Source organism: Sapajus apella, unplaced genomic scaffold (assembly GCF_009761245.1).
Source record: "Sapajus apella isolate SASKATOON/1434 unplaced genomic scaffold, GSC_monkey_1.0 scaffold2, whole genome shotgun sequence".
Taxonomy (NCBI): domain Eukaryota; kingdom Metazoa; phylum Chordata; class Mammalia; order Primates; family Cebidae; genus Sapajus; species Sapajus apella.
In genome coordinates, this window is record NW_022436942.1 from 19,687,495 (window position 1) to 19,715,058 (window position 27,564).

At 47.9% G+C, this 27,564-nt stretch overlaps 2 protein-coding genes across 5 annotated transcripts; both read left to right on the top strand.

Moving 5' to 3' along the window:
• Positions 1–9,965: 9,965 nt before the first annotated feature.
• TAC3 (tachykinin precursor 3) lies at positions 9,966–16,821 on the top strand. Of its 4 annotated transcripts, none has more exons than XM_032290170.1 (7): positions 9,966–10,486; positions 11,072–11,190; positions 13,192–13,285; positions 13,474–13,509; positions 13,987–14,040; positions 14,406–14,480; positions 16,535–16,821. In XM_032290170.1, the coding sequence occupies exons 2-6, from the start codon at positions 11,077–11,079 to the stop codon at positions 14,477–14,479; spliced, it is 372 nt and encodes a 123-aa protein (XP_032146061.1). In that variant the 5' UTR covers positions 9,966–10,486; positions 11,072–11,076; the 3' UTR covers position 14,480; positions 16,535–16,821. The 4 variants fall into 4 exon arrangements, with proteins under 4 accessions (XP_032146061.1, XP_032146044.1, XP_032146034.1 ...); XM_032290153.1 differs by having other exon boundaries at positions 10,300–10,490; positions 13,189–13,285; XM_032290143.1 differs by having other exon boundaries at positions 10,301–10,486; positions 13,189–13,285.
• A 3,052-nt stretch (positions 16,822–19,873) lies between these two features.
• Positions 19,874–27,477, top strand: ZBTB39 (zinc finger and BTB domain containing 39). Its single transcript, XM_032290185.1, has 2 exons — positions 19,874–20,015; positions 21,418–27,477. The coding sequence occupies exon 2, from the start codon at positions 21,462–21,464 to the stop codon at positions 23,598–23,600; it is 2,139 nt and encodes a 712-aa protein (XP_032146076.1). The 5' UTR covers positions 19,874–20,015; positions 21,418–21,461; the 3' UTR covers positions 23,601–27,477.
• Positions 27,478–27,564: the final 87 nt, after the last annotated feature.

Consider the following 27,564-nt stretch of genomic DNA (forward strand, 5'->3'; position numbering starts at 1 on the left):
CCCACATCTGACTCCTGTTCTCACTGTGTCCATCATGTGGATGGACTGGAGTTCAAGGAAGGGTGGGCACTTCCCTTCTCCTTTACTCTTCCATCTCTCCCTTTGTCCTCCTGTTTCCTGTGCCTCCCTCTCTTGCCTGGAGCCCAGGAGTGTGTATTTTCATCCTCTGAAACCAATAGGGACTCAGTTTCCCCACCTGTGTTGCAGGGTTGGAATTGGCTCCATCACTGTGGAAGAAGCTGGAGTTCTGCTGCCAGTCCTCCCTTCCCAGCCCTGCCCCTTCTCTTCCAGCCCTCTCCCTTCGGCGGCCAGTTCCGCACTCTGAGTCTGGGTTGTTTCAGCCTCTGAGGGGCGCAAGCCATCCTGGATTCCCCTAACCCCATGAGGAGCCATTCTGGCATCTCACAGTTTAAACCAGCTCTAGCTCAGTCCTCCTGGCTTAGTCCATTTCTTCCCTAGGCTCTGAGGGCCTCTTGTTCCTTGGTCTGTGGGTTTTTCTCCAGCTGTCTCCTGGCTTCAGGACATGGCAGGATGTAGAATGCTGTCATCCTTCCACTCTTCATTGGTATCTCCACCCAGTGTCACGTTGACCCTAGCCCTGCCCTGCCCTCCCCTTGCCAGTACCCCTCTGGGATTTTGAGAGTCCACAGGTTGTGCATGTGGTGGATATATTCAGGCCATTTCGTGTGCACAAGCTAGAGGGTCTACTTCCACCTCTGGCCCTTAGTCAATTGCTGACTAACGTGTCTCATCACAGCACAACTGTACACACCTCTTCCTGGCCTCACCCCTAACCCATCCTAGCAGCAAAGAGGGGAAGTGGCAGGGGAGGAGTTGCTAAGGACCCTGGACTCCAAATACCCTGCTCCTCTAGGCCATGGATATCATCTGAGATGTGGCTCAAATAAAGGGTGGGTATTCAAGAAAAGACACTTGGGGTCTCTATAGCTGCAACATCCACTTTGCATGTCATTTCCATATGATCTTTAGGCAAAATGAAACCCAGGCTGTCCTAACCCTCCAGTACCTCCCTCCCTTATCACCTCTCCAACATAGCCTAGCATTAGCTCTTTCAAGTCTTTGCTAATCCCAGAGATCAAGGGGTGATCAGCTCTCCCTGCCATCCCCTTGCCTCCCACCCCCCATCCTCGGCTCCTGCCATCCTCTGTGAGATGGTGCATCATCAAAGGACATTATTTATGGTGGACCTTTGCTGAAGCACTGCTTCCCTGGTGCCAGGGGTTGGGAGCAGGGATGAATGCAGAGATTGGACCCAGGAGGCTTTTGGTCCTCAGCTCTTGGCTTAACACCTCCTCCTCTTGCATATCCAACTTCCTCCAGGCTGCCTAGCTTGGGACTGCAGCCCCAGACTGGTGGGGTTAGGAGAGGAGGAGAAGGGAGATGGATGGATCCAATTAGCAACAGCACTTGGGCTTCTCACAGGAATGAACCAGTCATGCCATTTGCATGTAAACAGCTTCTCACTTCTCTCCTCATCCTACCAAATGCTCCCAACCCTGGGTCCTGGCCCATGCTCTTTACCCACACAGCACTGTAATTAGCTGGGTAATGAGAAGCTTTTGATGAGGCCCCATTAGCATCTCACGTAATAAAGAGGCCTTGAGACCCAGCTGCTGTCCTCACTCTGCGATGAACATGGGGCCCTATGTAGCCACAGTGACTTCTGTCAGTACAGTCTAAGTTCCAGGGTGGGTGGGGTGGGAGACAAACATTTCAGGACCTGAGCAGCACTTGAGAAGTTCCATGGTGGATCCATGTTTTGGACTGTGATACAAGAAACCTGGCTGTGGCTTCCTTGTTCATTTTGTAAACATTTTCTTTTTTTAAGAGAGAGTCTTAACTTTGTTGCCCAGGCTGAAGTGCAGTAATGCAATTATAGCTCACTGCAGCCTTGACCTCCTGGGCTCAAGTGATCCTCCTGCATCAGCCTCTGGTGTAGCTGGGACTACAGGCATATGCCACCATCCCTGGCTAATTTTTTTTTTTTTTAATTTTTTTTTTTTTTTTTGGGACGGAGCTTCGCTCTTGTTACCCAGGCTGGAGTGCAATGGCGCGATCTCGGCTCACCGCAACCTCCGCCTCCCGGGTTCAGGCAATTCTCCTGCCCCAGCCTCCTGAGTCGCTGGGATTACAGGCACGCACCACCATGCCCAGCTAATTTTTTACAGTTTTAGTAGAGACGGGGTTTCACCGTGTTGACCAGGATGGTCTCGATCTCTTGACCTCGTGATCCACCCGCCTCGGCCTCCCAAAGTGCTGGGATTACAGGCTTGAGCCACCGCGTCCGGCCCCCTGGCTAATTTTTAAAAATTTTTTGGGCTGGGCGTGGTGGCTCATGCCTGTAATCCAAGCACTTTGGATGCCAAGGTGGGTGGATCACCTGAGGTCGGGAGTTCAAGACCAGCCTGACCAACGTGGTGAAACTCAGTCTTTAAAAAAAAAAATTTTTTTTTAATAAAAAAAGAAGGAAAAAAAAATTTTTTTTGTAGAGATGGGGTCTTGCTTGCTATGTTGCTCAGGCTGGTTCTAGAACTCCTGGCTTCAAGCAATTCTCCCACCTTAGCCTCCCAAAGTGCTGGGAATATAAGCATGAGCCACTATGCCCAGGCTTGTAAATATATTTTTATTGAGCACCTATTATATGTTAAACATAAAATGGGGGATAAAATGGCAAACAAAACAGACAAAAATTCTTACCACCATGACACTTATATTTCTGGTTGGGAGTGAGGGTAGAGAGACAATAAGTGAAATACTTAGCATGGTGGATGTAATAAGTTCATGAAGGAAAAAACTGGAGTGAGATATATGGAGTTTTGGGGTGGTGATAATTTTAAGTAGGGTGATTGGGGAAAGCCTTGTTGAACAGATTGTTTTTGTAGTAAATACAATATAAAAATACAGTTCTCTCCCAATCCCAAGATGTAGAAGAGTAGCAGATTCCAAATCTTCAAGTCTCTTGGAGAGATGGGCCACCCATTCCCTCTGGCACAGTTAACAGTTCCCTCACAGATCAAAGTTTATGTCAGTGCAGTAAAAAGAGTGGGAGATCTCGGGTGAGACAAACTGGATTTGAGGCTGTTCTTCACTGGTTAGTAGCCATATGTACTAGAGCAAATGACTGAACCTTCTGGGCCTGTTTTCTCATCTGGAAAATGGGAATATTTCCTACTTACATAGTCATGGTGATGAAAACCAGATGGATTGCTCGACGCCAAAGCACCCTGCAAACATTCAAACACTGCACCCTTTGCAAACGCTGGGCTGACAGTTGGCTCTGGCTTTGATTTTGCATCTCCCCTGTCTCACTGAGCAGCAGCATCGGGCTCTGGCTCTTGGCTCTAATCCTGGCTCTGACTTTTTCCTGGGGCTCTCTCCCTTGGGTGTGAAATAAGCAGATAATCCCCCTCATCTGTGTGGGATGTGAACAAGAGGCTTGAAAGGTCAGAGGAGAAGATGCCTGAACTGCAGGGAGATGAATTAGAGTGGGAAAAACGTAACTTCGAGGAAAAAGGGAAGCAATTAAGAGATCAAGGGCTGGGAGGGGATGGGGGCATGCAGCCATCAAATTCTGTTCATCTTCTCTGAGATTACATCAGGAGAACTCTAGAAGGATGCAGCTAAATCCAGCTGCTTCAGGGGTCAAAAAGGATTGGGGTGGGAGAGGCATGACCACTGCCAAGGAGTGGAGGGAGGCTGACACTGGAGCTTTCTTCACCCAGTGGCAGGGGAGGGGTGTGCCACTCCGGAGGACCACTGTGATGGGGCAGCTCCCTCTGGGAGGAGGATGGGAGAAGACTGGAGGGAATGCCAAACTCACTTTCTAACCTTCGCCTGGTTGTCCTGGGAGGAGTGCCTGCCTGAGACTGTCCTAGCCCAGACGTCAAGCCTGAAGGCTAAATGGCAAGGAGCTGGTGGGTGAACAAGGTGGGGAAAGAGGCCCAGGGTCCACATCTACTGAACTGGACTCAGGCATGGAAACACTGACATGGAAACACTCATTGATTCGTAGGAGAAAAGGTAGATAAATGTATTTAATATGTATATATGAGAGCCTTCAGAATGAAGACCCAAATATATAGGGGAAATTGCCCATTTTTATGTTTATGTTTTGCAAAGTATGGACAGCTGTGTAGAAATATGACTGGACAGAAAGGGCAAGATCTAATGTTAACAGACTGAGTGGGGAAACCCAGCAAGACCTGTCTGTTGAGATTCCGCCTGGCCTCCTGCATTCCTTCCTTCTGAGTGTGGAGCAGGACCCCCTCCGGAATGGGGGTCTTACTACCTAAGTCAAATGAGGTAGGTCATACAATTTTTTATGGCCAGTTTTTACATAGTGTAATTTTAGGTTTTATGGCTGGCTTTGGAGAAAAGGGGTTCTGGTTTTTATAGCTGACCTTGGGGGAGAATGGGACCCAGAGACATGAGGGCAGGAGAGGGTCAGAGAAAAACTTCTGCTTTTGTGGCTGCTACTGAGGCCTTCATTTTAGGGTATCGTCTTCTGAGTCCCGGCATTCCTCGGTGTGAAAATTTTAAAAGAAATTTTATGGTCCAGAAATTGAGTTGATGAATTGTCTTATAAGCCATGGAACTAGTCTCTTAGTCCTAAGAATAGGCCTGTCTAGTTAAAAGTTATTAGTTGTGTCTCATTTAGGCAGTGGTGTTGCAGATGGGCTTCCACCAAAGCCAGGCCTCTATGTGATATCAGTAATCAGTTATTTAGTAAGAGGCATTTTTGTATCAATCAATCAATCAATCAATCAATGTATGTTTCTTATCAGACTTACTGTGTGCTATCAGTAATTCCAAAAGGGAGGAGTTCCCCCTTCCCATCATGTCCTGACCTAGTTTTCAGGTTAATTTTAGAATACCATTGGCTGTGAGGAGTGGTCCATTCAGATGGTTAGGGAGGCTTAGAATTTTACTTTTGGTTTACAAAGTCATGTGAATTAAACAGACATTTCAGTTAAAGTTTTTATTTTTTTAATAAAATATAATTTAAGCACTTTTTAAAACTGAATTAGAGCTCTTTTATATATTTTGATAATGGAATATTACATACACAGGCACATATAAATATACAGACATATAAACAGAAGTAGAACTTATAGATTTATAATTTTTTTTTTGAGATAGGTTCTCCCTGTGTTACCTACGCTGGAGTGCAGTCGTGCCATCACAACTCACTGCAGCCTCAACCTCCAGGGCTCAATCAATCCTTCCACCTGACTGAGTAGCTGGGACTACAGGCATATGACACCAGGCCTGGCTAATTTATGTATTTTTTGTAGATAAGGGGTTTCACCATGTTGCCCATGCTGGTCTTGAATTCCTGGGCTCACGTGGTTTTCCCAACTTGGCCTCCCAAAGTGTTGGAATAACAGGCGTGAGCCACTACCCCAGACCAGACTTTTTTTTTTTTTTTTTTTGAGATGAAGTCTTTCTCTGTCACCCAGGCTGGAGTGCAGTGATGTGATCTTGGGTCACTGCAACTTCTGCCTCCTGGGTGATTCTCCTGCCTCAGCCTCCTGGGTAGCTGGGACTACAGGCATGCACCACCATGCCCGGCTAATTTTTGTATTTTTAGGAGAGATGGGATTTCACCACATTGGCCAGGCTGGTCTAAACCCCTGACCTTGTGGTCCGCCCACCTCAGCCTCCCAAAGTGCTGGGATTACAGGTGTGAACCACCAAGCCTGGCCCCCAGACCAGATTTTTTATTTGTCAGTTTCTAGGTAGTTTTCCCCAACTTCAGACTATCAATTTTTAAATTATCTGTTTTATATCTTAATTATTAACTAGGCAACTCTAAACTTGTATCTCTAAGACATGACTTTTAGGTGAAAAAAAGTAGAAAATGTGTATCTCTAAGGCACAGAATTTAGATCTAAATAAAGTTAAGGTTTGTTATCTAAACTTTAAGCCATTGTCTTTTCTATTCTAAAAGGTTTTGGAGGTTTGGGTGTAGAGAGGGAGATGCCCTTACAAATGGAGATTTTTTTTTTTTTTTTTTTTTTGAGACAGAGGCTCACTGTGTCACCCAGACTGGAGTGCAGATCTTGGCTCTCTGCAATGTCCACCTCCTGGGTTCAAGCGATTTTCCTGCCTCAGCCTCCTGAGTAGCTGGGATTATAGGCACCTGCCACCATGCCCAGCTAATTTTTATAGCTTTAGTAGAGACAGAGCCTTCACCATGTTGGTCAGGCTGATCTTAAACTGCTAACCTTGTGATCCGCCCACCTTGGCCTTCCAAAGTGCTGGAATTACAGGTGTGAGTCACTGCGCCTGGACTTTGTTTGTTTGTTTGTTTGTTTCAGAAAGCTGTATTTTGGGCTGGGCGTGGTGGCTCACGCCTGTAATCCAAGCATTTTGGAGGCCAAGGTGGGCGGATCACCTGAGGTTAGGAGTTCAAGACCAGCCTGGCCAACATGGTGAAACCCTGTCTTAAAAAAAAAAAAAAAAAAAGAAAGCCGTATTTTGGGCTTTTTAACTAGCTTTTTAAAATTAGATTATTGGCTTTGGGGTGGAGCCCTTTAATAAGTAGGGGGAAGAAAACCTAGTTTTTAGGGCCTCATATTTAAATGTGTAAAGCAGGCATAGCAGGAAGGTAGAATACAGATCCCTCCCATCAAGGATCTCATTTTTATATTGAATCCTGGTTCCCCCAAAAGAGGGACAAAATGTGTGGCGTTTTTCATTGAGTGTCCCACTGCAAAGATGCTCCCCCGAGGCTGGTGGGCAGCCCAGTGCCGATTAGCCCACCCCGTGCTTGGCCTATTTTTAATGGGAGTTTCATCTCTCTGTGGGGACTGCTTTTATTGTCTTTACATGCACCAAACCATGTTTTTAAAAATTTAAATGCACAAATAAGTAGCCCTGTATAGTAGTAATAATTTGTTGTGAATAACTGTCATAAGTCATCTCTAAAACTATATTTTTATCTAATTATATATGTCTAGCTATTTGTATAATTTTTTAAAATAATACAAATTTTTGGTATCCTCAAAAACAAAAGAGATTAGTTAATCTAGTGTAGAAGAGAGCAGAGCTTTAGACCTGAGAAGAATCTGCCCATGACTCTTGAAACTCCACAAGGAAAGTAGGAGACCCCAAACAAGGGGAGAGTGGCATCTTTTCTGAGGTGTTTTTTGTTTTTGGCAGAGTCTCAACTCTGTTGCTCAGGCTGGAGTGCAGTGGTGTGATCTCGGCTCACTGCAACCTCCACCTCCTGGGTTCAAGCTATTCTCGTGGCTCAGCATCTTGCGTAGCTGGGATTACCAGCATGCACCACCACACCCAGCTAATTTTTGTATTTTTAATAGAGGTGGGGTTTCACCATGCTGGCCAGGCTGGTCTCAAACTCCCAACCTCAGGTGATCCACTCGCCTTGGCCTCCCAAAGTGCTAGGATTACAGGCATGAGCCACTGCGCCCGGCCTTTTCTGAGTTTTTTAAGAGTCTGAGTCATTAGAAGTCTTTTTCTAGATTTTTTAAAAACGTGGTATAGAAGATGGCAACAAGGAAGGAGGAATAGGATGGAATAAAAGTAAATGGGAGAATAATTTTTAAGAAAGTGCATAGAGATATCGAACATATTTTTTAAAAAAGATTTTAGTCTACTGAAAAAAAATTTTTTAAATAGGATTTAAAGAGAAAACACAGAAAGGTTTTAAAAATAGACACATAGCTTGAATATTAGCTTTTAATTAAGCTGACTTCTAACCATGGAGCTCTTTAACAAAAATTCTTTTAAATCTCTCTCTCTCTCCCCTTTAAAACTTTTTATAGAGATTGGGGCTTCACCATGTTACCCAGGTTGGTCTCAAGCCTGGGCAACTTCGGGGCTAACGCAATCTGCCTGCCTTGGCCTCCCAAAGTGATAGGATTACAGATATGAGCCACTGTGCCTGGCCTTAAATCTCTTGTTACCAGATTTTAGTTGGGCCAAATCGCTGATACTTTAAAAGTCACATAAATATTAAGTTGAAAAGGACCGATTTCTGATTAGGAAGGAGACCCTAAGCCATGGTGGGAATTTTAATTATTAAACTGTAAAACGGAGCAGCCTCCGTTGTTAATTTTGTATGGAATCCAAAGTGGGAAGTTAGCGTATAATTGTTTTAGGTCAGGTTTTTGTACTTTAGTCAAGAGAATTTTTAAGGATAGCTATGACACTATTATGTGTCCTTTTAATTTGATCTTCCTATCAATTGTTAAGAATAAGTGTTTTTTAAAAATTTACAAATTTTAGTCTAAAGGATTTATCTTTTGGCCATTGACAATTGGAATTTTTAATGGGGTATTTAATTCCGATAGTGACTTAATCAAAAGGTTTCTTTATGTCAAAGAAGACAGAGCCTAGTAGGGATGAGACTTTGTAAGACGACACTCCCCTAAGAGCTCGGAATGTTTGAAAAGAGGTCTTGGAGCCGGGCGCGGTGGCTCACACCTGTAATCCCAGCACTTTGGGAGGCTGAGGCAGGCAGACCACCTGAGGTCAGGAGTTTGAGACCAGCCTGACCAATATAGTGAAACCCTGTCTTAAAAAAAAAAAAAAAAGAGAAAAGACGTCTTGGGTTCCCAATCTTTTCATACAGGCTGTGATGTTATCCGATAAATCACATCCTTTGGATGGTGGAGACCAAGTGGGAATATCCCCATCTAGTCATGTCATGCTCTCAAGGACATAAGACGAGAGGGAAACCTCACCCTGTTTTTATTTCAGGGACCGGCAGCAAACTTTGTTGTAACAGAAGTCGGTCTAACCAGAACCACGAAACTGACGGGTTTGCAGGGCCTACTCAATCAGTGGGTTGCAAGCCTGTTCTCCCCTAGGGTACCCCCTCTTATGACAGAACACCAAAAGGCAAAGACAAAGGAAAACTGCGACAACAAAAAGGCTATTTCTGAAAAGAACGGGGTCAAACAACATGAATATTCATAGCACAAAATAGCAAAAAATACATCAGCGTCACTATACCAAGGTTAGTCACACACAAAACCTGTTCTCTCGTTAATCTTACATTTGGAAAGGACAAGGGAAACAACAATTTCTACTGTCCGTCCACTCATCCAGAGTCCACGGAAAGAGAGAGGAAAACTGGGAGTCCAGCAGGAAATTCATACTCTTCTGCTGGCTTGTCAAATTCCTGTGTTTCCTTCTCTGCGGCTTCCAGAAAAACACAGTAACTCTGGTGATCTTATTTGTGATGCCAAACTGTGGTCTTGGCTCCCTAAAATTTCAGTAAAAATCACTGACATGAAGCAGATTAATAGGGGAAAAGGCATACAGATTTATTTAATATGAATGGGAGCCTTTAGAATGAAGCCCTGAAGATATAGGGGAAATTGCCTCTTTTTATGTTTATGTTTTACAAAGTATGGACAGCTGTGTAGAAATATGACCAGACAGAAAGGGCAAGATCTAATGTTAACAGAGTGAGTGAGGAAGCCCAGCAAGGCTTGTCTGTTGAGATTCCTCCTGGCTTCTCCCATTCCTTCCTTCTGGGTGTAGGGCAGGACCCTCTGTGGAACTGAGGTCTTATGATGTAAGTCAAATAATGTAGGTCAGTTTTTTTTGTTTGTTTGTTTGTTTTTTTTGAGACAGAGTCTCGCTCTATCACCCAGGCTGGAGTGCAGTGGCGAGATCTCGGCTCACTGCAACCTCTGCCTCCCGAGTTCAAGCGATTCTCCTGCCTCAGCCTCCCGAGTAGCTGGGACTACAGGCGTGTGCCACCACGCCCAGCTAATTTTTGTGTTTTTAGTGAAGACAGGATTTCATCGTGTTAGCCAGGATGGTCTCAATCTCCTGACCTTGTGATCCACCTGCCTCAGCTTCCCAAAGTGTTGAGATTACAATTGTGAGCCACCACGCCCAGGCCTGTCAGATAATTTCTTATGGCCAGTTTTTACATAGAGTAATTTTAGGTTTTATGGCTGGCTTTGGGGAAACGGGGTTCTGGTTTTTATAGCTGGCCTTTGGGGAGAATGGAACTGAGTGACAAGAGGACAGGAGAGGGTCAGAGAAACATTGCTTCTGAGGCTGCTGTTGAGGGCTTCATTTTGGGGTACTGTCCTCTAAGCCCCAACAGTGTCAAAGTGTACACAAACCATTCACAGCACTGTTAGGAAATGGGCTCCTGGCTGGGTCTGTGGGGTATGTGTGTGTCTGAGTGTGTGGCTGCTGTCTGCATCCTTCTCCCCCTACTGCCTCCCCGCCTCCTCTCCAGCCACCCTGGGATTGGTGACTCTCAGCCCCTCCCCTCGGCTCCCCTAGACCCTCCCAGAGCGTTTATCAGGGAGCTGGGACGGAGTGACTGGCACCTTCCCAGATCCCTGCCACTCGGTTTGTCTCTTTGCAGCAGCACAGGCAGCACCAGTGCGTGAGGGGAGCAGGCAGAGCTCCCAGCCATCTCCCTGATCCTGCTAGAACACCTAGCCCCAGGCACAGAGCTGCTCCACAGGTAGGTGAGCGGGAGAATGCTGGATGGACTGGAGTTGGCATCAGGGGACAGGAGCCAGCGTCAGGAGGGAATAAAGGAAATGGCAGCCTTTGATAGGGGAGCAGGGGACTGGGAAGGTGAGCAGAAAGCACCTGTAGGGCCGAGAGCTGGTTAGTGTTTGGAGCCTGTGGCTACAGACTAACTCTTTCAGACCAGAAAGTTTTTGCCTAAGTCTTGGGGTTATCCAGTACTGGAGAACAGCTCCAGGATTCCTCCTCCAGCTGACTAGGGAAACAGACCACCAGCCCATGTCCTATAAATCTATCATCTTCCTTGGGAGTTAGAGTCCCCCTGGCATCACTATACCATTGCTCATCTCCTGCAGAGATGTCTGATGGGGGAGGAGGGAAACTAAGCCCAAGGGCTGTACCCCCTTCTCAGAGATACTTTCCATCCTTGTTCCAGACCAGGGCTTGGACAACGGAGTTGGGGGCTGGGGAAGAAGGGCCAAACCAAGCTGCTGGTAATGAATGTCTCTTGTGTCTTCACCCATGCTATATCCTCCTCTTCTCCCCCTTACCTGAGTCCTGCCCTTTGCTCTCCCAGGCACCATGAGGATCACGCTGCTATTCACAGCCATCCTGGCCTTCAGCCTAGCTCAGAGCTTTGGGGCAATCTGTAATGAGTCACAGAAGGAGGTGGCTTCTCGAGGGGGCCACAACAAGGTAAGTGCCCCCCGGCAGAGTACTGGGGACATCACGGGAACCTGGGACTCTGGCTGTCTGGACAGCTGTAGTGAGGAAGCTGGGGTGGGTGGGTTATCCATCAGAGGGCATTTTGCCTCCCTTTGGATTCCTTTGCTTTTCTGGTCCTCTCATGTTCCCACTATTTCCAGGTGTGTTGTTTGTGTCTCCATATCTCTTCATGTCTTTGACACCTTGTACATAAAAGGTGCCCTACAAATATGTTGTTTGGTGGGTTGATTGATGGGAGACTTGGTGATTGGCTGGGACTATGAGGGGTGAGCTAGGGTGGTCTAAGGCTCTCTGTGGTCTACCTCAGTTCCCTTTGCAGGGAACAGATCACTTTTATTTTCTGGATGGTATGAAACAGTCAGAATTTCTTTCCCAAATGGTCATTTGTGTGCTATTTTACCTATCAGTTATGTCTATTGTTTTATTTTCAAAATGCAAATAAATCCCCTTATCTTTGGCTCATCTACCCCCAGTAACCTCAGGTGCTTCTAAGGTCCCAACTCCTTCCTTCTTCTCTCCTCTCCTTTGCCCACCTCTATCCTCTGCTTAGTCAGGATAGGAAAACAACAACAGCAAAAAAACCAGGTTGAGCCTCGATGTCCACAGTTCCTTTATGAAAAAGAATAGGAATTGTCAGGGCAGGGTGTACGGGGGAGGATAGGGAGGAAGCCTTTTCGAGGTTTTGCAATGACAGCAATTACACCAGTACAAATGCTTTTAAGATGATCACAGGTGGGACTTATTACAAATTCAATGTGTGAAGTTTAACTGCCTCCTCTTCAGCTCAAATCTGTTTAGCATCTCATTACAGGAGGTGGGCAGAGTATTCAACAATTTGGGAAAAGTGGCTGCCTGATAGCCACATGCTGGGCCAAGAGAGATATTGCCAGGGCAGCCTTGCAGGTGGCAGCCGTTGTGCTGTATCCAAAAGACTAGAACCATTCAGAAAATACCCAGAGAGTACCAAGTATGGGCTGGACACCATTTGGAGCCACAAAATTCCAGCCCAGGATAGAGTATCTGGGTTCTTCTGAGACAAACTTGCTGTAGGACCTTAGCCAATGAGATGTCCCCTCTGCTGCTCTTGGTCAATGAAAGAGAAGGATTTCCATCCTACCCCTTCTCCCTGAGAGTCTATGAGAATGAGAGAAATTGGGGCAGGATGAGGGTAGTATGTATGTGTGCCTAGGCAACTGGGTTGGTATGTGTGTGGTGTGTGTTCTGTGTAAATGCACTTCTGTGTGTGCACAACAGCCCAAGGATGCCTGGGTTCTGGAAAGAGAGGCACTGCCAACACTTGAGATTTGAGGTGAGGCTCTCCAACCATGATCATTATTATTGTCTCTCTGTAGCTGCAATTAACTGGCTGTGAGTGTGTGCCCGCCATCTTGCTGTGCCCAAGTTGCTAACAAAAAATCACAGGGACAATCAAGAGCCCCTGCTGGGCAACAGCTCTAGAATTTGGGGTTCAGTTGTGGGGAGAAGAAGGGGTGCCTTCTGAGCATGTTGCCTTCCTGGAATTCTAGACCCAGGGCTGAAAAAGGAGAGGGAAGAAAACTAGAGGCAGAAAGCCATGAAGAATAAAGAGGCAGTGCAAAACAGGGAGAGAAACATCCGTGGACATTGTGCAGCATGGGGGAATCACAGGTGCAAATGTGCGCCTCAAACCTCACCATGCATGTGAATCACCTGGGGGGCTGCTTAAAATGCAGATTCTGTCTCAGGAAGTCTGGGGTAGGACCAAGAGTCTGCATTTCTAACAGGCTCCATGCAGGGCTGGTGTGGCTGTTGGTCCACAGGTCACTCCTGGAGCGCCTACTTCTCGTCCAGTGTGAACCAGAGGAAATTCTGAAAGAAATAGGGTCTCAGATTCTGGATGGGTTCAGGAAGAGGCAGTTTCTTGTGGGAAAAGGATGAGTGAATCCAGGTGGAAGCTTCCTGCCTTAGCCCTCTTTGTTTTTTCTGTAGAAGGACATGAATCTCCACCAGCTGGTCCAGAGACTCTACAAAATCCACTCCTTTTCTCTGGAGGAACTGCTCATAGCCCTGAGCCAGGCTATCTTGGGTAGGAGGCCGCCTTAGGGAGAGAGGGGAGTGAGGGGCAGGATTCTGAAGTTGAAAGGCCTGGTAGACCCTTTCAGCTGGGAGGGAGATGGGGGATAGTCTAGTGAATTGGTGACGGTGTGATCCGAATCCCCTCTCCTCACTTTCCAACTTCACTCCCCATTTAGACACTTGTTCTTCGTTTCACAGATTCTAGGGGATCAGAAACACCACTTCCCCGGAAACGTGAGTAGCCTCTTCTCCCTCCCTATCTTTGATGACCACTTGCCCAGAGCTCCTTGGGGCATTGGGCCGAGGGGCCATTTTGTCCAGCTCCTTCTCACCTGGTACAAACAACATGCCAGCTGCCACTGCTCAGCCAACCTTTCCTGAAAGGGAGAGGCTATCAGGAACTAGGAGGAAGCCAGTGTGAGGGACATGGTGGACTCTCCCTCTGCTGGCTGGTCATTGGGAAACAAGAGGATCTCTTGGTGGCCCTGAAGATTCCAAGCCAAACACCTGCTAGAGCAGAAAATTCTTGAAATGTGGAGGAGGGAAAGGTGGGCAGAGAGAGTGGTTAGGGGAGGCACTTGCTAATGTGAGGAGTCATGCTTTGACAAGAAAAAGGAACGGAGACCAGAAATCTGGAAGTGCTGACCCATGTCTGGGGAAATGCATCACTTTCTCATCATCACTGCTGACAATGTTGGCCCTTTTCTACAGGTAACATGCAGGACTTATTTGTGGGACTTATGGGCAAGAGGAACGTCCAGCCAGGTAGGAGTGTGTGGGGGTACATTGGAAGGGTTTAGGGTATGGGCAGAGTGTATGATAGAAGTCACATGCCTCATATTTGTCACCAGAGGGAAAGACAGGACCTTTCTTAGCTTCAATGAGGGTTCCTCAGCCCCTTCATCCCAATCAGCTTGGATTCACAGGCAAGCCTTCCCTGGGAGAAGAGGAGGGGGTACCTTTATAAGGTAGTCTTGCTGCAGCTGGGAGGAAGGACAGGGAGACTCTGCTTCCTCCCCAGTCTTCCAACTCTGTCTTTGAACGCTGCCCTTCATAGCCAGCCCTTTGCTGTTGGGTTAGGCTGGCTATGAGAAAGATGCCTCTTACTTACACTGTTCACTTTACTCTAGACTCTCCTACTGATGGGAATCAAGAGAATGTCCCTAGCTTCAGCGCCCTCAAGTATCCCCCCAGTGCGAAATGAGGTAAGGATTGTGTTAGAGAGGGGAGAGGGGATTGGGGAGGGAGCTGTGAGGGTTGCCAGCTGCTACAGGCATTAAAGCTCATAGATTTGCCCTGAAATACACTGCCAGTGCCCAGCACACTATCGGTCAAACACAGACACTTGGAGGCACATGTGTGTGCATGCACATCCCCCCCGTCTTTCCTCTCTTTTGCCCTGGATCATGGACTTCAGCTTTGAGCAGGAGTGAGGGTTGGGAGATGAGGAGAGAGGAGCTTCCTAGATGGCAACTTCTGTTGTTTGGACTTCATTCTTTTGTGATCTGTGCAAAAAGATGGAGAGATTATTATCTGATAATTACAAACACCACAACCAATTCACAGGCAAGCATTGCTTCCCAGACAGGCTGAGCCTTTTAGATCACTCAGAATCCCCGGTTACCGGGTCCAGAGGGTAGTGATACTCAAGGATGACTCAGGAAGAAATTCAAGGAACTCTGAAATCTAATGGGGAGTAGCTGGAAACCATATCTTAATCTCACTCTTTTTTAGCACAATGAATAAGAACATGGCCTGCATGTGAATCCTGGACCTGCCACTCTCTATCTGTTTCCCTTTGGCCAAGTTACATAACCCTTCTGTGCCTCAGTTTTCTCATCTGAAAAATGAAAGTGATAATAGTTTCTCGCAAGGTTGTGGTTTTAAGGATTGAGTATAGGTAAAGTGTTCAGAACAGTGCCTGGTGCACAGTGCTGTGTGCCAATTTTCTGATGATTGTCCCAGTTTGGGCGGTGTGGGGGATGTCCTAATGTTTCCCCTGACTGGCTCTGTCTGGACCCCAGGCCTGAGTGGGCTGACAGATTCCTCACTTGGTATGCAAGCGTGAGAGTCCCCCAGGGAAGTGTCTAGTCAAAACATGAACCTTCTGCCTTGACACCGTCTTCCCACACACAGCAATAGCAGCTCCGCCAATGGCTTTCTTTTCACTAGCTTCTCAAGAAGTGGGGCAGGGGAAGCGAAAGGAAGAGGGAGAGGGATTGGGAAGCCTCATAATCATGGAGAGCCTCCTGCCTTACTCCCTGTGTCCCTGTTACCCATACTCATTGGTCTCAAGGTGGCACGCCTGAGATCCAAGGAGCTGGCACTTGATGATGCTGCCTATACATGACTTCCTGGGACCAGAGACTGGGTCTGGCCCCCCATTTAGTGTTGGGTGAGAGGGCACAAACAGCTATAATAACTGTAACTCGCTGATTACATGGTGCTTACTGTATCATTTTGCTCTCATTAGATGGTTATTTCAGTCCTACCCACGGCCAGATAATTACACAAGCAGCTATATCTGGATGACATACTCTCCTCCAGCGTTATGCACTGGCCATAAAGATAATTACAGTGCAATTTTGCCATAGTATTTTATGTAAATGGCAAAAACAGGTGCATTGTGGAAATCTACTTTCAATGCTTGCTTGTGAATCCAGGCTCTTTCAGAGGGACCCGTAATTGCAGCCTTCATAATCTTACCACTGAGGGAGCATTCTCAACCTGTTAGGTGGCAGGGAGAATAGGACATAAGGTTTCCGGGAGCTGGCATTTAACGATGGGATGAGATGGATCAACACAGATCATTGTGTCATCTGATTTCATTCATGTGACACTGTTGAAAAAGGAAGTTTTCCTGGGCCTGTCCTTCCTCTAGGAGGTTTCTAGGAAGAGGAGAGGAGCATTCATAGTAGGGCACCTTGGACGGGGCTGTGTGTCTGTTTGGCTCATGGGGGTGCTAGGATGGCATGAACTTGGTTCTACATTTTTGGTTCACATGGGCCCCACTGGCCATGCACACAGGTGTGTATAGTAACGTAAATATGGTGGCTGGGAAGGTGCAAGCACCTGCTGCTAGGAGAGTTCCAACCTCAGGCCCAAAGGCGGGAGGGGAGGCTGAGGGTCAAGACTCTTGTTCTTTTTTCTCTCCCAGGTGGCCCTTCCCTTCTCTCGTGCTGCCCTAGCAGGTGTTCAGTGGAAGTTTTTTACAGGATGTAAGAGATGATTTCGGTGTTGTTTTTTTTTTGGTCCTCAGCACTCTACTTTTGGACCCTTGGACTACGTCAGGAAGACCTGTCTCCCTGCCCCAATCCCCAGGTGCACATGCTCCCATTGCCCTTTTTCTTCCCCATTCTTGTAACATTCTTGTGATTTGACTCCTTCCCTATCTTTTCCACCTGACCCTGGCATGAAAACTGCGTAGTGAATATCCCCAATCCCAATGGGCATTGACTACAGAGTCCCCTAGAGTTCCTGAAGTGTCCTACATTAAAAATATAATGTCTCTCTACTCCTCAACAATAAAGGATTTTTGCAGATGAATGATGTGATATGTGTGTTTACTTGTTTGGTTAGTGGGTTTTCTGTTCCTTGACTCTTCCAGCTACATGGTAAATACACACATATGTATGATACACATGTTCATATTTAAATGTAAATATCTTCACATATCTTTCTGTATTTATCTATTTCCTGAACAGTGCCTTACACAGTGCTTTGCATGATGACTATCAGATTTATTTAGTGATTAAAATAACAAATATGTAAATTCGGAAGATGGGTTTTTTTCTTTTTATTTTTCCAAGACGGAGTTTCACCATATTGGCCAGGATGGTCTCGATCTCCTGACCTCGTGATCCGCCCGCCTCGGCCTCCCAAAGTGCTGGGATTACAGGCATGAGCCACCATGCCCGGCTCGGAAGATGGTTTCTAACACAAAGATATTCACAGACCAGTTTTAGATAAAGAAAAAAACATTCAGAATGACTTGTATTACTAGGATGGGCCTGGGAGACATGCATTCCTAAATCTGACTCGACTTAACTAGAGGAGGTGAGGATAAAGGCTGTGCAGAGACCTAGCCACAGAGGAGGAATATGTAACACTATATCATTTTTCTGTCTCCAAATGCCAAGCCTGCGTTCTGTGACAGATCCTGCAGATGAAATGATGACTCATACACAGAGTTTACAGTCTAGCAGGGCTATGGATGAGCAAACAGAACTTGATCCAGCTACGATGGGGTGTGGACAGGGAAGTTACTAATGAGACCAAGAGAGGAGCAGATACATTCAGCGTTAACTGTCTGCCTTAGTTATCATAAAGGGGAAAACATTTATCTCTGACTCTTCTCTAATGTGCCTGTTACCAGCCCCTGCAGCTCTGATCTGACAGTCCCCAGAATGTGTAAGGCACTTACATGTGGTATGCATGGGTATGGGTGTCTTTTATTAAGCTGAGATGTCAACTATCAGCCTATCATCCCAAGGGGGGTTCTGTACCCTAATGGAACAGCCAGTGAAATCCTCAGGCTCCTTATTCTTAGCCTGGTACAAAGGCCTTGGTTATGCCCCTGAATTGCACTGATACAACATCCACACGTGGATTTCCCAAGGCAGTGTAAGGACAGGGCCACAGAGCCAAAGGCCACTTCCTATAGTCCTTTCATTCCAGTGAAAGTTCTGTCTTCCCAGAGCCTGACTTGGGGCCACTTTGGAATGACAGCTGTACAGTGGAGGGCGGAGAAAGGAGGGAATACTCACCCCAGTATTACTTATGTCAGCTTTATAGCCAGAGGTCAAAGAATGCCTCCACACCAGAGCATGTGAAGTTTATTGGGGTCAATACTTTTTCCAGTGAGTCATCAACTTGACTTTTGAAAATTATCTGTCTGTGGGGCTTAACACTGGGGACACTTTTGCAGAGTCTAGGGGCTTTCTTTGGATCCTAAAAGCCGCAAGAGTTGGTTCTGCTCATACTTGGTGGGAATTAGGCACGTAGGCTGAGATGAGACTATTGCTTTGCAAGCAGGAACAAAAATGCAGAAAGATTGCTCTCTAGTGGGACTGACAAAAATTGCAGTACTGGGGACTCCAGAAAAAAAAATGAAGACAAATGTTAAGTTAGATCCCTGTTTTTGTACTTGAAGAATGTGTGAAGGGATCCTGACTCTCCCCTTCCTGTTGTAAAATGGTTGATGTCTAAAGAGATCTGGTCAACAAGACCTTGACTAAATTCCTGGCCCTTTCTTCTCCACTTAATTGTGTATGTGTTTTATTGTGACTATATCGTGATTTACTTTAAAAAGACTTCAGTGTAAGTGGTATATACTTTCACCTACACCATTTGGGTGCTTTATTTGCATGTGAAGTTTATTGGTAGTGTTGTAACCCAGTGAGCACGAAATCGGCAGCCACGGAGGACTTGTGTCTCTCTAACCCATGGCCCCGAAAGGAGGGTGTCAAGACCTTTTATGCCCATAAACCACCTCCTGGGCGGGGGTGAGGGCAAGGGGCTTCGGACATTCTGATTGTTACTTAAGTGGTTTACAGAAGTTAAGATAAAGCGTTAGTTTACACATTGTCTGGGCAGGGTGGAAATTACAGACCTTAGTTACTTATTACAAGTCGAAGTGGCCAGGATGGTGTGGGTTTGGACTGCTTGCCTGTCATATTAGGGTTACAGAGAGCAGTTTCAATGGAAAGCCGAGGTATGGTCGAGGTATGCAGCTTATGGGGCAATTACCATGTCACAGTGTCAACACTCCGGAGATGGCTGGGACAGTTGGTTAGAAAGACTGAACAGGCCCAGGCCCTTGCAAGCCCAGCAGCCCTAGGTCTCCAGAGTTGTGCTGGAGGTCTGGGTCTGCCGATTGTGTGATATTCCACTTTAGGGAGACTCAGTCACCTTGCACAACTGTGGGAGCTGGGCCTGCCATTGAAACATTGTGTTGGCCTCCAAGTGGCCCTTTCACTAGATGGCAAAGTGAGATTTCTCATTCCCAAAGTATAAGAACAGTATGTGGAATCATACTGGAACATGGAGACCATGTAGCTCAGGTCAATGAAGGGACCATTGATGGCGACAATATCCACAATATCCACTTTACCAGAGTTACAAGCAGCCCTGGTGACCAGGCGCCCAGTACGACCAAATCCGTTGACTCCGACCTTCACCTTCCCCATGGTGTCTCAGGGATGTGGCTGGCGATAGGAGACAAGTTGCGGCTGTCTGGCGAACAGGAGGAGCAGAGAGCTAATCAATCTTACAACTTTTTGTAAAATGCCCATAGCAGATGTTCTGAGGACAGGCTTTAGGAACTGTGAACGTAGAACAGGGGAAGCAATGAGGGTTTCGACAGGGTTTTTCACTCTTCAGGCATCAGGTCCCCCACACAGTGAATCATCGCTTGGAAAACGCCAGGCCTGGGGGCTTGGAAGCCCCTGCCCCGCTCGCGCGGGTCCTGGCCCCTGCCCCGCCGTCGGGGGGCGCTGCCTCCTCCCGGGCGGCGGGGGGCGCTGCGGCCCGGCGGCGGGGGGCGCTGCCTCCTCCGGGACGGCGGGGGGCGCTGCGGGCCGGGCGGCGGGGGCGGCCCGGGCCGGCGCGGCGAGCCGCGCGGCGGATGGAGAGTCTGGCCGCGGCCGGCGGCGCCGCCTCCTCGTCGGGCCGGGCACGGCGGGCCGGGGCCTTTGTGTGAGGCGGCGGCGGCGATGGTGCTCGGGGCCCCGCGGAGCCGGGTAAGCGCGGCCGGGCAGAGGGCTGCCCCTGGCCGAGGCCCGACCCCCGGCTCGGCATTTCTCTTGCTCTTGCTGGGGTCCCTCCTACCAGCTCCCCTCGGCCGGACCCATCCTCCCTGCCCGCGCGTCGACCCCGGCCGGCCCCGCTGCCCCTCCCTTGGCCCCATATTCAGCCCCGTGACCTCTCCGGGCTCACCCGGGTGAGCCCCCACGCTGTTTGTGGAAGGACCGAGGCGCGCAGTGCCCCCCAGAGGGAGCGCCCCAGCCGATCCCGTGCCCTTCCCTCCCAGATGCGACTTTCCGGAGGAGAGACCGCCGCTCCCCGGGATTGTTGGGGTGTCCTTCTCGGAAGTTCCCAGCCTGCCCCTCTCCCGCCCACCACTACGGCTGCCCAGGGCTCCGACCCGCCGATCCTTCACGGGTGGCCACCAGGGGCCGAGAGATGCTTGGCCGGTACCCCACAATACTCAGACGCTTGCTGGGCCCCAGAAAAAGTTGGGAGTTGTTGGTAGAATCTGGAGAGATAGAGAAAGGGGCTGTGTTGCGCAGAGTTGTGAGACTGAACAGGGATGCAAGTAGCTCTTCTTTAGTCTTGCAAGAGTCAGAAAGGGCAGAAAGTGGTAATGAACTAGCCTCTAGGAGTCTTAACTGTATGATTAGAAGTCTTTCTTGCGGCATCAAGTAAATCTGTTAGCACAGGGCCAAAAAAGCATAGACCCCGAAAAGGATGGCAAAAAAGAATACATCATATTAAAGTTACATTAAATGCTACCACAGTTGTGTTCTACTTTGCTTTACTGTGCATTCTGAGTGCTGTAACTTCACAGAATACAGGGACTGTGATGAACCAGTATCTGGAGTGGCTCTGCGTTATCGAAAGACCAGAGAGCAAGTATGTAGTATAGGCAGAGAGAGATGGGGCTTCAAGAATGTGAGATTTAGTTAGAGATTTATTGAGAGGCCGAAGACGCAGCAATGACAAAGCCAAAAGATGGAGCCCCCTTACTGTTCCTCAGCAGCAAATGGAGCTTTGATAGTTGTGTCCAAGCATGTGTATGGCATTTGGCATCGTGAGGGAAAAGAATATGCTCAATGAATTAGGGAAGCTTGTATTTAGAAGGAAATTAATAGGAGAAAAATCTGGTCCAGTGGCTCTGGTAATGAAGTATAAGATTGTGTCCGAGGGAGTGCCTCTGGCTCGTTTCTAGGCACTAGTTTAAGACCAAGCTATGCAGGGGGAGATGCCATTGCCTTGTGATAATGGAGGAACTCTCCATGCCCATTTACTCCTGATTCCCACCCGTGGCTTGGAAGAGTTGGGAGTGGTGGTATTTTCTCCTGCATAGCCTCTCTTTTGCACAGGTGTGTTTGGCTATCCATCTTTTTCTCTTGCTCTCCACAGATTAACCGTGCTGATAAGGAGATAATTTCATAGGAGCTGCTAAGATGGGCATGAGGATCAAACTGCAAAGCACCAACCACCCCAACAACCTGCTAAAGGAACTCAACAAGTGCCGGCTCTCGGAGACCATGTGCGACGTCACCATTGTGGTGGGGAGCCGCTCCTTCCCGGCCCACAAGGCTGTGCTGGCCTGCGCAGCTGGCTACTTCCAGAACCTCTTTCTGAATACTGGGCTTGATGCTGCCAGGACCTATGTGGTGGACTTCATCACCCCTGCCAACTTTGAGAAGGTTCTGAGCTTTGTCTACACATCAGAGCTCTTTACAGACCTGATCAATGTTGGGGTCATCTACGAGGTGGCTGAGCGTCTGGGTATGGAGGACCTCCTCCAGGCCTGTCACTCTACCTTTCCTGACCTGGAGAGCACTGCCAGAGCCAAGCCCCTGACCAGCACCAGTGAGAGTCACCCTAGTACCCTGAGTGGTCCTTTAGCAGAACCTGCCCATCCCCTTGGAGAACTCAGAGGTGGTGGGGACCACTTTGGTGCTGATAGAAACTATGTGTTGCCCAGTGATGCCGGAGGCAGCTATAAAGAGGAAGAGAGGAATGTTGCCAGTGACGCCAACCATAGCCTGCCTCTGCCGCAACCACCACCACCACCACCAAAGACAGAAGACCATGATACCCCTGCTCTCTTCACGTCCATTCCTAGCATGATGACCCAGCCAGTCCTAGGCAGTGTCAGCACAGGCATCCAGACCAGCACGAGCTCCTGCCAGCCATACAAAGTTCAAAGCAATGGAGACTTCAGTAAAAACAGCTTCCTCACCCCTGACAGTGCAGTAGACATTACCATTGGGACCAACTCCTGTCTGAGCAATAGTGAGCACTCCAAAGATCCAGGCTTTGGGCAGATGGATGAGCTTCAGATGGAGGACCTTGGGGATGATGACTTGCAGTTTGAAGACCCTGCTGAGGATATAGGCACAGCTGAGGAGGTGATTGAGCTAAGTGATGACAGTGAGGATGAACTGACTTTTGGAGAGAATGACAATCGGGAGAATAAGGCCATGCCCTGCCAGGTGTGCAAGAAAGTTCTAGAACCCAACATTCAACTGATCCGGCAGCATGCTCGGGACCATGTAGACCTGCTGACGGGCAACTGCAAGGTCTGCGAGACCCACTTCCAGGACCGAAACTCCCGGGTAACCCATGTCCTGTCCCACATTGGTATTTTCCTTTTCTCCTGCGACATGTGTGAGACTAAGTTCTTTACCCAGTGGCAGCTGACCCTTCACCGACGGGATGGAATATTTGAGAACAACATCATTGTCCACCCCAATGATCCCCTGCCAGGGAAGCTGGGTCTCTTTTCAGGGGCAGCCTCCCCAGAGCTGAAATGTGCTGCCTGTGGGAAAGCATTGGCCAAAGATTTTCATGTGGTCCGGGGCCACATCCTTGACCATCTGAACTTGAAGGGCCAGGCCTGCAGTGTCTGTGACCAGCGTCACCTTAACCTCTGCAGCCTCATGTGGCACACGCTGTCCCATCTCGGCATTTCAGTCTTCTCCTGCTCTGTCTGTGCCAACAGCTTTGTGGACTGGCATCTTCTAGAGAAGCACATGGCTGTGCACCAAAGCCTGGAAGATGCCCTCTTCCACTGCCACTTGTGCAGCCAGAGTTTCAAGTCAGAGGCTGCCTATCGCTACCACGTCAGCCAGCACAAATGTAACAGTGGCCTTGACGCACGGCCTGGTTTTGGGCTACAGCACCCAGCTCTCCAGAAGCGGAAGCTGCCAGCAGAGGAGTTTCTGAGTGAAGAGCTGGCACTGCAGGGCCAACCTGGGAATAGCAAGTATAGCTGCAAGGTCTGTGGCAAAAGATTTGCCCACACAAGCGAATTCAACTACCACCGGCGGATCCACACGGGCGAGAAGCCATACCAATGTAAGGTGTGCCACAAGTTCTTCCGAGGCCGCTCGACCATCAAATGCCACCTCAAGACACACTCGGGGGCCCTCATGTACCGCTGCACAGTCTGTGGACACTACAGTTCCACCCTGAACCTCATGAGCAAGCATGTCGGTGTGCACAAAGGCAGCCTCCCACCCGACTTCACCATCGAGCAGACCTTCATGTACATCATCCATTCCAAAGAGGCAGAAAAGAACCCAGACAGTTGACTGGGTCCCACAGAGCCAGGGGGAGCACCCAAGCAGCGGCCAGGACGTTGATTTCTAAGGGCTGTTGGTCCCTCCCCAGCTGAAGTTATAATTTTGCCTTGGTAGGAATTCTGTTCTGTGTTTGTGTTTAAAGAAGAAAGAAGAGGAAATAGCACACAAGCTGTTACTGTTTTTGAGACGCAACAGCCCTGTCACATTTACCTCCATACCTGTTCTTGCCCATGAAGGGCTGCATTTTTCATTCTTTTGAGGCTGATTTTGGGATCTAGTCAAGCAGTTGGTATCAACCAGATCCCTTCCCCAGCCTCTCTAGTTTTAGTTTACTGATAGGTTTTATGCTGCTAAGAATCCAACCAACAGCCTCACTGAACAGAGGAGGTGAAGGGAGCTTTTCACTGTGGGTGGTACTGCCAGGCCTCCAACTGGGATGACCAGCTTTGAGAAAGATTGTGGGGATGCGGTTGTTCAGAAAAGACAGGTCAGCAGGGCAGTCAGGTTCCAGCCTCAGCTGGGTATCAGGGATGTAGGTGTCTGCTTACTTTACGGCCCTAATCTGCTGATTGGACAGTGAAAATCTTTTGGCAGCTAGATTCACACTGGGGACAGAGCTTTCTATTTAGGTCAGAAAGCTTTGGGTTGAATCCCTGCCAGCCACAAGGGGTGCTCTGTGGTGCTACCAGAAGTGGCAGTCTGGATGGACAAGAAAGGTTTCTCTTTTCTCCTCATTTCCAAAGAAACATGATTTTGTGGAGTCGTGGGCCGGGATTTCCGGCCTGTGGGGCAGAGAGGATAGGGAACCCCTTTGATATAGTCATTTCTGTTGTGGCTACTCCTGTTGGCCGTGAGTGTCCTGGTGGAGAGGTGGGGATGTCTCTGACAGCAGCAGCCTTGCCTTAATTTATATCTGGTCTCCCACCCAGAAGTGTTTGGCCCATGGTGTAGATAAGCTGACTCCATGAGGTAGTGGAGTGGTGGACCCCGAGCCCTTCGGGATTAAAGGGACCTGGGTAGCTGATGGTGTGTAGCAGGGTGTGCGTTCTGACTGTGCTAGTCGGGTAACCTGTTTACTTTGTGCTAACAGTGCGGGAGCTTTGGCAGCTCACCTTTGACCTGCTGGAATTTATCCTGAGCTGTCGTTGCTGTGACCTCCAGGGGGTGCTGTTGGATGGCAGCTGGTTCAGGCCCTCCCTGGGTGGCTGCAGAGTGTGCCCGCCCAGCCCATGCAGCTGGTTAGCTCCACTCTTACTTGGTTTTCTAAGGGGTTTTTCCCAAAGAAGGCTTGAGGGAGAGGGCCCTCGATCTTGCATACTTACGAGGTGTCACCTCAGGAGCTCATACTACCTCACCCTGCTCAGGCAAGCCCTGGCCTCAGCCCTGACACTGCCCCTGGTGGGATTCCACAGTACCCCGGGATGTTTCACAAGCAAGTGGTTTTCATTAACTCACAAAGCCTTTTTGGACATTAATATTTATTTATTTTTGTTTTTTTATACCTATTATCCAGCATCTCTTTTGTGTAAGAGACTTTAGGAAAATGAGTTTCTCCCCAGCAAGTAGCCATATTCCAGAGATCAGTCTTGACCAGAGATTTGGAGAACCAGGAGTATAACTAAGGGACGACATGTCAAGCCTTTAAGCAAATTCTTTTATTCTCCAGATTGTCTCTAGCGTAATAAAACCAGTGAAGCCTTTAGGCCATGGGTATATGTTCTAGAAAGTTTGGACCAGTTTAATTCCAGGCCTTTCATCCCCCTTCCATCCTGTGATGGAGTAGATTGGGGATGGGGTTGAATGGAACAAGTGACATGAAGGACCTTTTTGCACAGTTTGGAAGCCTCCCGTCCTTATTTATATTGAGACGTCAAACAAACCAAAGCTCCATCCCTATTGGACCTGCTGCTTCTCCCCAGCCCTGAACTGATAAAGCCGCAGAGTAAGAGTGCATGGCTCTCTGATGGGGCGACTATTAGATGAAGGGACTTGTACAGTGGCCAGTTTAAAGGTCCACCTTAGACCATCTAAACCCACCTTATTCAGTGTCCCCTCAGGACATTCTTATCAGGAAAGCAGTGTTGAGACTCTTCATTACTGACTGGCTCCCTTTCTGACAGACCATTAGAATTTACAAAGGAGATGTGTAACAGACTACAATCAAGTGTCTGCTACATTTTCAAGCATGAGCAATCCCTCCCAAATTGTTGGTGAGGACTGATTTTTGAAATGCCGGTGTGAGAGAGGCAGTAATTACTGGAACCATCCAAGTGGCTGAGAGTGGATAAATGTGCTGGAGAAATCTTTTTCCTTAGCAGAGGGCATCATGGATGCTGGGTGGTCTGTGTACTTAAACTGAAACTGTGAAGTTTTCCCTTTTTGCCAGTAAACCAAAAAGCAGATCCTTGAAACTTTGCCCTTGAAACACGAAACAAAAAACTGCACTTCCTGATCCCCCTGGGGCTAGGTGGTTGATCAGGGTGGCCCATTTGGTCCCAATCAGATATGTCGTAGGATCAATAGCTCATGAGACTTGTTGACAAAACCCCTATATTCACACCTGAACTTCCCCATTCCTCAACCCCCCCCCAAGGTCATGTCTGCTTCCTCTGCCTCTAGCTCACCCTCTTCTGAATGGTTTTACTTGAAACACTACATTGTGGCAGAGGGCACCCGGGGATACCTGGTAGAAGGTATTCATTTTATTTTGCATTTTTAGTTGTTTTGACTTTCTGTTCATTTGATTTTGTTGCTCCCTCTCTCCTGGAGCCCAGTTTAGTACTGTCTTCTGTGTTCCTCTGAAGTTCTGTTTGAGCCTTGAATGTCCTCCCTTTTTCTTGGTATGTACTCAGGACCAGCCACATCATTTGTGGAGCTCTCTTATTCACAAATTATTAAGAATTTCAAGACGGTGATCATAGAGCATCAAACAAATATGAGGCCATTCCCAACTTGTTTTCTGAAGGGAAAATGGTAATACTTGTGTGGCCTGGGGTTAAACAGCAAAGGCTCCATGTGGCCAGAGGCAGAGATTAATATTCTGGCACTCCAGTGGCCCACTGCACTGATGCCACAGCACCCACTGGGAAGCTCTGCTAAATCTTAGTATTTGGTCCTAAATTTTATGACTCCGTGGAGTTCCCATAGTCTGTGGCTAGTTAGGAAGAAAGGAGGTGTGATGGGGTCAGGCCCAGGTGACTTTTGTAAGAACAAGGAGATGGGTAAAAGGTTTTTTGACATCCTTCTTTTCTGATCTGTGAGTACCCATTTGTCTCCAGGCAAACCTTTGGGCTTAAATATCTTTCCTAGACAGGTTTTTGCTACTGTTGAATTTTCTTCTTCCTCTGGCCTCCTGCTGTGCCCCCTTCACCAGGCCCCAGGCTACTCAACTTCCCAAATTTAAACTTCTTTCTAGATGGACGCTGAATTTGTTGGTAAGGGAGTGGGCTCTATGGAGTGGTCTGTGCCCATCTGGGACTCTTTTTCCCCAAATCCTGCTCCAAATATGTCAGGAGGCAGGGTGCACAGCATTAGTTTCAGTGCGGTTATTAAGCTTAACATCAGAATGAAAATGAAACTATCAATTTTGATGTTTCTTTATAACCCTTCCCCGTCCAATCCACTTGCCCACCCCCCACCTTGAATAGCTAAAGTCTCCTATGAAACAGATATGAGTTGATGTCTAACTCCTTCCATTAAATTAATAAGTACTGACCTCCTAATATTTAAGTTTACTATCTATTGCTGTAAAGTTTTGTATATTTTGTAAACTTTTTCCCCAAATAGTAGATGTCTAAAATCGTTGTACATCTGATTCTTTTATATTCCATTGTTCAGCACAAAGTGTGGTTTTTATTTAGAATAAAAAAAGAAATTTGAAATGAGAGTTCTCTTCCTGTCTACTATCATATGCACATACCTGGAGTTGAGAATACCTGGGCTCATCACCCTTTCAGTAGCGCATTTCTGCCCA